This window comes from Saccopteryx leptura, chromosome 3, assembly GCF_036850995.1.
Source record: "Saccopteryx leptura isolate mSacLep1 chromosome 3, mSacLep1_pri_phased_curated, whole genome shotgun sequence".
Taxonomy (NCBI): Eukaryota; Metazoa; Chordata; class Mammalia; order Chiroptera; family Emballonuridae; genus Saccopteryx; species Saccopteryx leptura.
In genome coordinates, this window is record NC_089505.1 from 226,040,808 (window position 1) to 226,050,350 (window position 9,543).

The 9,543-nt window shown below is 40.4% G+C and overlaps 1 protein-coding gene across 2 annotated transcripts in view; it reads right to left on the reverse strand.

Moving 5' to 3' along the window:
• SMYD1 (SET and MYND domain containing 1) overlaps positions 1–8,205 on the reverse strand; it is a 54,064-nt gene extending 45,859 nt beyond the window's left edge. For both annotated transcript variants that reach the window (XM_066377748.1, XM_066377747.1), the window contains exon 1: positions 8,031–8,205. In XM_066377748.1, coding sequence (XP_066233845.1) covers positions 8,031–8,167 — 137 coding nt within the window. In that variant the 5' untranslated portion in view covers positions 8,168–8,205. The remainder of the gene's footprint in view (positions 1–8,030) is intronic.
• Between the last annotated feature and the right edge of the window lie 1,338 nt (positions 8,206–9,543).

The following is a 9,543-nucleotide window of genomic DNA, read 5'->3' on the forward strand; positions in this document are numbered from 1 at the left end:
ATTCACTGTTGTTGGGAATGTAAAGCAGTACAACCATTATGGAAGAAAGTATGGTGGTTCCTCAAAAAACTGAAAATAGAACTACCTTATGACCCAGCAATCCCTCTACTGGGTATATACCCCCAAAACTCAGAAATATTGATATGTAAAGACACATGCAGCCCCATGTTCATTGCAACATTGTTCACAGTGGCCAAGACATGGAAACAACCAAAAAGCCCGTCAATAGATGACTGGATAAAGAAGATGTGGCACATATACACTATGGAATACTACTCAGCCATAAGAAATGATGACATCGGATCATTTACAACAAAATGATTGGATCTTGATAACATTATATGGAGTGAAATAAGTAAATCAGAAAAAAACAAGAACTGCATGATTCCATATATAGGTGGGACATAAAAACGAGACTAAGAGACATGGACAAGAGTGTGGTGGTTGAGGGGGGGAGAGGGAGGGGGAGGGGAAGGGGGAGGGGGAGGAGCACAAAGAAAACTAGATAGAAGGTGACAGAGGACAATCTGACTTTGGGTGATGGGTATGCAACATAATTGAATGACAAGATAACCTGGACATGTTTTCTTTGAACATATGTACCCTGATTTATTGATGTCACCCCATTAAAATTAATAAAAATTAAAAAAAAAAAAGATTAAGGTCCTTGAGACCGGGAAATAATCTTGAATCATTGGGATAGACCTGATATAATCACAAGAGTCCTTCCTTATAAGGAGGTAGGAAGTCAGAGGGGGAGAAGCCAGTTTGCTTTGAAGATGGAGCCCAGGAATGAAGGTTCAATTCTGCACCCAATTATGATGTGTGTGTGGTAGTGGTTTCTTACATTATCCAGTCAATTCTCTGACACCAGCTGGACATCTTATAATCCAACTCAGTTCTTACACTATCTACCTGGAGATAATATCAGATCCCATGGGTTAAGGTCTCAGTCCCACAGGTCTATCCCTTCAACTTCATGCGACACATGATTATGCATATATGCTTTTATAAATCACAATATCATAAAAGACAACCTGTAGAAGCTAGAAAAGTCAAGGAAACTTAGCCTTGTGGACCCATTCTAGTTCTCTGACCTCCAGAAGTCTAAGATGATAAAATTTACTGTTTAAGCTGCTAAAATTTGTAGTAATTTGGTAAAGCAACAGCAAGAAACTAATACATCAGCACAGTTTTTGCTATGTAATCACATGTATATTCCTATTTTTCACCTATGAGCTTTTGGATCTAACCATTCTCAGGTCTCAGAACCAGATTTTGATTTTTCTGAAATTAATGATGGGTACCCTCGCTTTTATTAACGTTAAATATTGTTAATTGGACTGACAAGAACAAAAAATAATTAAGTAGGCAATCCTGGACCCATTTGTGGCAGATGAGTAGTGAGAGATGATGCCTGGACAAGATCCCAGAAGACTCAGTTCTGTCTTATGACTTACCCCGGCCTTTCACCTCACTACGCCTCAGTTTCCTCATATGTAAGAAAGGATTGAATAAATTCAATGGGTCTCAACCTTCTTCTGGGTTGAAAGTAATTTCAAAAGTGATGAAAGCTATAGACTTTATCCACAAAAATAAAAAACATGCATGCATATCCACATAAAACTTTGATCTTGCCATTACAGGTGTTTCCCTAGTTAAGGATCCATGGACCCAGGTTAGGAACTTATAGATTAGAAACCCTTTAAATTGAGACTTTTAAAGAGAATAATCAAATGGTATTTTTGGCTCTTAGAATGGCTCACAAGCACCATTCTGGTACCATTTCTTGTATTTAATGCTAAAATAAATAATCAAAACTAGCTTTATTTCCATTTTAGCTTAGCACTTCTCTCTTGCTGCACTGGAATCCTTTGCACATAAAATATCATGCAACCTACAGAATCTCAGGCTGGAAGAAATCTCAAGAGTCATATGGTCCAATTACCCTCTATTGTCCAACTCTCTGCATACATGATCTTTGCCAGTTGTCACCAGGAAATGCACTGTTTTGCAAATAGCCCTTTCCATCTCCAGAAAGCACTGAAAGCTTGGCTCATTCTACTCATTAGGCAAAGGAGTCTCAGTGTCAAGGTGCTAAAAGCTTGTAATAACCCAGGAAAAGGTTTAAGATTGTTACCTTTTAATGGTTCTAAAAATTTTTTATGGCAGAAAAAAATGCAAAAAGGAAATTATTAACAATTTTAAAAACAAAGTTATAAAAATCCACTCAGAAGTGATAAGCAGCCTGACCAGGCGGTGGCACAGTGGATAGAGCATCGGACTAGGATGCAGAGGACCCAGGTTCGAGACCCTAACGTCTCCAGTTTGAGTGCAGGCTCATCTGGTTTAAGCAAAGTTCACCAGCTTGGACCCAAGGTCACTGGCCCGAGCAAGGGGTTACTTGGTCTGCTGAAGCCCCACGGTCAAGGCACATATGAGGAAGCAATCAATGAACAACTAAGGTGTCACAACGAAAAACCGATGATTGATGCTTCTCATCTCTCTCCATTCCTGTCTGTCTGTTCCTATCTAGCCCTCTCTCTGACACTCTCTCTGTCTCTGTAAAAAAAAAAAAAGTGATAAGCAAAAACTACATTTTGAGGCCCTGGCCAGTTAGCTCAGTTGGTTAAGAGCATCATCCTAAAATGACAAAATTGTGGGTTCGATCCCCAGTCAGGGCACACACAAGAAGCAACCAAAAAATGCACAACTGAGTGGAACAACAAATGCTTCTCTTCCCCCTCCCCACCCCTCTCTCTTCCTCTCTCTGTCTCTCTAAAAATCAAGAAAAATCAAACCCTGGCCAAATAGCTCAGTTGCTTGGCACACCTTCCTGGAGCATGGAGGTTGCCAGTTCGATTCCCCGGTCACGGCACATACAGGAGCAGCTTGATATTCCTGTTTCTCTCTTTCCCTGCCTCTCTCAAAACAAAACAAAAAAATGCTACATTTTGACATATTGTGAGGTGGTTCCTCTAAAGGTAAGGCTGTCCAAGGTCTACTTAATTTTTTTTTTTTAATTATTTTTACATTGATTTGAGAGAGAGAGAGAGTAAGGTGTGGGAAGAAAGAGAAACAGAGAAAGAAGCATTGACTTGTTGTTCCACTTAATTGCGCACTCATTGATTGCTTCTCTTAAGTGCCCTGACTGGGGATTGAATCCCAGACCTAGGTGTGTGCAGGGAGGGCGGGCAGAGGGCAGTGAGTTATCCGTTGAGATACCCATCTGGAGCCAGGTCTACTTAATTTGGGGACAGTGATGATGCAATTTTATTCATTTGTGAGAAATTGTGCCCCTGGATCTTACCCTGTGAGTCAAGTGGGTTAATCAACTAATTGATTTTATAGTCTGGAAAAGATGGAGGTTCTATTTCAGAAGGCTAGAAATTCCTTCTAAGCCTGAGCAGGGTAAAAATAAAGATCTAATTTCCATGCTAAAGTCCTTGCACTCTTAAAACTAAAACCATTTATCTTCTCATTTCGTTTGACATAAAATGAACTAAATAAGCCTGGCTTGTAATAACATGTGTAAAAAATCAATATAAACAAAGCAACTCTAAAATGGAGTCGGAGCTACCATCTCAGAAGAACTACCTTGCATTTTTTTATGCCTCAACTCTTTAGAAATGGTGAAATATCTTTAGACTGGGACTTTAGCAACATATTATCCCAAAGAACTGTTTGCAAAGATAACAAGAAAGTAGATATTATGACTACTGGGTTGAAAATTAAAAACATTCTTTAGAATTAGCATCACTGTGAAGCTCATCTGTGCCAATAGAAATGCCATCCTGTTATTGGTGTAACTGTTCCTCTTCCCTTTCTCATAAATACGCAATGATTTATTTTGTTAATTGGAACATTATTTAGGTTTCTGCTTGAATCAGTGTCCCGAGTAGCTTTTTTTTTTTTTTTTTTCTCAAATAAATACTTATTGCCTTTAACATTGGCCTTTTATATTTAGGTTAACACATGGGTTAGACTATGCCACTTTTATAGAATGACTTTTGTGGTGACTCAGTCTTACCTCCTCAGTCAATTTTCTCAACTATAGTGGCAGAGTCTCATCAGGAGCCTAAAATGAGAGGGAGGACAGGATGGACAAAATTATCCTTGGCCACCTCTCTAGGCTGTGTCAGGTCTACCCAAAGAAAAAGTATACCCTTGTTTTTCAGTGATGAGTTTGGGTAAATCATCTTTTAAAAGTATTATTTTTAGATTTTTAAAAAATTATTTTAAAGATCATTTACCCCAATTATTCTAATTTTTATTACTATTATAATAACAGCATTTTATGTAGCAGTTTATCTGTAATGTACATTAAGGTTGTTTTATAGTAATTACTTCAAATGAATGAAAAGTTATTTATAGTAACAAAACCATGTAAACAACCTAAATGTCCAGTCATAAAAGAATGATAATATAGCATGCAGCCATTAAATACTATGTTTGTGAAGAGTCTATGGTAATACAGAAGATAATTAAACTATTAAGTAAAAACACCATAGTATTTGGTAAAGATTCCAGTTGTGTAGTACAAACAAATGAAACCTCTGTTGTAAAACAAGCTGGAAGGAAATAGACATCCATGTTAAGAGTGGTTATCCTCGTGTGAAGATTTTTTCTTTCTTTCTTTTATACTGGAAGGAAAACTCACTCAACTCCAAAAATTCTGAAAGAGAAATTGATTGGCTAACAGTATTTCCTTTGGGGAATTGGAGGCACCAATGTAGGTGTTCTAACAAGGCAAATGGCAGCACCAAGATGACTATTCAGATTTTTTGTGTTTCTAGATTTTTATCTTAATTCTAAATCTAGCTGCCCTCACCTCCACCCCTAATAGACACAGACACACAGCCACTGTATGGCCAGTAGTCGCGGTTGTCGTGACCATTCACATGCAGGCTCCCATTAGATTCGGACAGAAGGTAAAGAAACAACAGAGCCAAAAAAAATAATGGGCCATTCTTTTATTAAAGTCTCGCACCGGCCAATGATGAAACACAAACAGGGAAAACACTTCCTTTTCACTCAGGGCTCCCAAAGCCTCTGACACACTATCTGGTTCCACAACCAGGAGAATCTTCTCTGGTTCCTCCTAGAATCAAAGGCCCCACCAGTCTCAGCGGAGCTCGCAAAAGCCCCTCACCTCGGGTTCCCATCTGCACACCTTCATTCTCTCTGTCCTCACTCTGCCAACATGGCTTCCTTCTCCTTCTTCTCCTTCTCTTCCTTCCCTCTTTTCAAAACTTTCTGGCGTGAAACCTCTCTTCCAGTAAACATTAGCAAGACAATAACCCTTCCCAAACAGGAAGTTAATTGTCAACTTCACAGATCACATACCTGGTGCTGCCTGGCACCATTTTTTAACACTAAAAGTGAGCAAACTCAAAAAATACAAATTTTACAAACTTATTTGCCCAACAGCTACACACACCTAAATTAATGAAGTAGGACAAGCTCCCTCTAAAAAGCTATTCCTGTCACCTAAACCTCCTTCTATTCTTCAAATGGTATTCAGCCATGTGCCCTATTCACTGCCTTTACCCAGAAGGTCTTAGTAGGCAGGAAGAAAGAAGAATTTTTTTCATAACCAAATATAATCAGACTTAGCCAGTTGACTCAGTGGTAGAGCATTGGCCTGGTGTGTGGATGTCCTGGGTTTAACTCCTTGTTTGGGCACACAGGAGAAACGACCATCTGCTTCTCCCTCAGCCCCATCTATTTCTCTTTCTCTTCCCTTCCCACAGCCATGACCCCAGACACAGACAATGGTTCCGTGGCCTTGGCCTCAGGCACTAAAACAGCTCAGTTGTCAAGCAACAGAGCTATGGCCCAGCCAGGCAGAGCATCGCCTGGTAGGGGCTTGCAGGGCTCATGCGGGAGTCTGTCTCTGCTTCTCACTAAATAGTAAAATAATAATAATAATAATAATAATAATAATAATCCCGGTCAGGGCGCATGCGGGAGTCTGTTTCTGCTTCTCACTAAATAGTAAAATAATAATAATAATAATAATAATGAAATAATCTCAGAAGCAAGGTCCATTCTCAGGATGCTCAGTACAGTGAGCCAACCACAAAGCCTGGATTATCAGAGGCCATCATGATTCAGACCACATAAAAGTCAAGCAGGTCACCCAACTTTGGGCTCAGAAAATTTTGTCACATTTAATCACAGTGTAGGTTTTAAATATATATATATATATATTTAGTACAACTTTAAAAGTGTAAAGTGTCACCCTGTTAGTTTAGTCAGTAGAGAAAGAGACTCTTCTTTTTTTTACAGAGACAGAGCGAGAGTCAGAGAGAGGGACAGACAGACAGGAACAGAGAGAGATGAGAAGCAGCAATCATTACGTTTTCATTGTGACACCTTAGTTGTTCATTGATTGCTTTTTCATATGTGCCTTGACTATGGGGCTACAGCAGATCAAGTAAACCCTTGCTCAAGCCAGCGACCTTGGGTCAAAGCTGGTGAGCTTTGCTCAAACCAGATGAACCTGCGCTCAAGCCAGCAACCTCAGGGTCTCGAACCAGTGTGCTCTGCATCCCAGTCCAAAGCTCTGTCCACTGTGTCACTGCCTGGTCAAGCAGAGAAAGAGACTCTTAAAAGTGTGGTAGGCAAGTGTGGCCAGGGTTGTGGGGAAATAGGGATGTAAATTTAATAGAGCCATGTTGGCAATCCTATGAACACTGAAAGCAGCACACCCAAAGGCACAGCAATTCCTCTGCTAGCCACATAGCCTAGAAAATCAGCACACGTGTATACAAGTAGAAGACACAGTCAAAAATTTTAATTATAGAAATGTTAGTTTTTGCCTGACCAAGCGGTGGCGCAGCGGGTTGAGCATCAGACTGGGATGTGGAGGATCCAGGTTCGAGACCCCGAGGTCACCAGCTTGAGCGCGGGCTCATCTGGTTTGAGCTAAGCTCACCAGCTTGAGCCCAAGGTCGCTGGCTCAAGCAAGGGCCCACTCGGTCTGCTATAGCTCCCCCACCCCCTCGTCAAGGCACATGAGAAATCAATCAATGAACAACTGAGGAGCCGCAATGAAGAATTGATGTTTCTCATCTCTCTCCCTTTCTGTCTGTCTGTCCCTATCTGTCCCTCTCTCTGACTCTCTCTGTCTCTGTCACACACAAAAAAAGTTAGTTTTTATAAAATGTTGGAAACTACAAATGTCTTTCAATAGGGGAATGGATGAAGATTCACATATTTATAGGGTGAAATATTTACAGCAGTTTAAATTGGTGATCCAGATGGCATATGAACCAACATGGATATATCCACATGTGGGTAAAAGAAGTAGATATTTAAAGATTTAAAAGAAGTATCTATAGATTTATAGTTCCCATAATAACAAATATCAAAAAGATGTTTAGTGAAAAGAGCAAGTTCTAAAACGATTCTGTAAAAAACAAAACAAAACTACAGCTGTATATTTTGATAAAAGCAATTATATGTATGTAATAGTACAAGAACATTCTAGAAGAAAACACATTGAAATCATAACAGGGGTTTCCTCTGGGAAAAGATAAAAGGGCCTGGGTTTAGGGGGGAAATGTAAAAAGAGATTTCAGCTTGTTAGTGTTATTCTAATTTTTCAAAGGTAAATGCATTCCAGCTAACTTGTGTACTTACAATTCCTTTTTTGAAGTTTCATCAATTAGGAGGCTTCCGTTAGAAAGTGTTTCCTATAGCACCACACCCATTTTTTCACTTCTTTTCCTCCACCCTCACCACACCCAGCACACCCACTCAGCCAAGTTCACTGGTGTTGAGGGAAACTGCCCCAAAGCCATTGCTCAATTTTACAACCCTTCTAGGGACCAGAGCAAATCACATTGGCAATGAGTCTTTGCAGAAAATGTTATGTCAGAAAACTGCTGGCGGAAATGCCATTTTGTTCAAAATGATCTCATGGATTTTATCCTTTTCCTGATGATTTTGAGAGCCAAGTATTTTAGAGTTTGGCACCAGCCAAACGAACAGGAGAAAAGAAGGCAACTCTTTACATTTCATACCTGTCAAAAACCACTGCAGAATAAGCTCGCTCGGCAAAGATGATGTCCGCAGCCCAGAACTCCTTCGTGGCCTTCAAACCCCTGCCTTTGCCTTCAGAAGTGAAGACCTCCACGTTCTCCATTTTTCCTATTGTCATCTCACAGGCAGCACCATAGATACTTAACACTGAGCCAAGTCTCCGGTCGTTGTTGCTATTTTAGCACCCTCAGCATCCCAAAGAACAAGCCTATAAATGGATAGGCCACCTCCCTTTCCCCACCCCCTCTGGTCACTGGGCCCTCACCTCTCCTTCTGCCACTTTTCCTAGAGGCAGGGATGGGGCAGAAAAGAGGGCAATAATGTGGGAAGCATCTCATTCATCACCCAGCAAAGCTGACAAAGGAGAAAATGTCTATGAGTTGGTGTGGTTCTGGGATTGGATCTGAAACTTGAAAAGTTCTTTTGCTAGAAGCTCAGTCTTGGATGGCAGTCTTGTTCAGCTTTAGTTGAAATAGAAAGCACTTGTTCAGTAAAGTATTTTTAGCAGCCAGATGCCTCTGTCAATCCAAAGTAGACAGCTGAAATAGTCCAAGAGAAGAGGTGACGCCTGCTGCTCTGGGACCCTTCATCAGTCAGGCTTACACCTTCTCCCAGGAGGCCCCTTGTCCTGCTGTTCCCACCTTCACAGTGGACTGTTTCAGAAAGCTAAGAGTGGATGGCAGACACCGAACAGCCCCTCTGGCATGCACATAATGTACTATTTAGGTTCCAAGGGGAATCCCTTTTCCCACAGCACCCTGACCAGGGCATAGAGGTCTGGGAATGCCCTGATCATGCATGTGTGCTGGGTGCAGGCTGTATGAGAGGAGGCAAACCTTGAAAATAAAAGCCCTTATTTCTATCTTACTATCAAATCTCCCTTTAACATGTGTTTACTGCCAGAAAAATACCAGTGTACTCTGTGCTTCTTACCTATGAATAAAGACACTGGCGAGACAATTTTAAAATCTCCAGTGAACTAAATACCAACTTTAACTCAGGTGGAAAAGAAAGAGTAGATCTAGGGCTATGGCTTATCTTGCAAGTCATATTTTTAGTTTCTGGGATGCATCTATTTCTGGGAACCCTGTGCTCTGGATCTCTGTGAATGTGGTAATTCTCAAGCACTTAGCTTCTGAGTCAGATCTACGTTTGAAGTCTGAGTTTACCTCTATGACTTTGAAACAGAACCTGTAACACAAGGAGATAATTCTACCTCTGCATTGTGAGCTTGGTCCTTTAAATAAAGAACTCATTAAATGATAGCAATTTTATTTTATTTTTTTCTGTCACATTATCTTACCAAAACTATCAAGATATACTAAAAAGTCTAATGTGTCTTCAACCAAATTGCATCTCCTGAAATTTCTTTGACTCTTGGAAGCAGATCAAAAGTCCTTTGACAGACCATATATCCCGATTTATAGGTCAGAACCTGGAGCTCCTGAGCCAGAAAATATCTCAGTGACTTCTGATGTATCCAGAAGAGCAAAC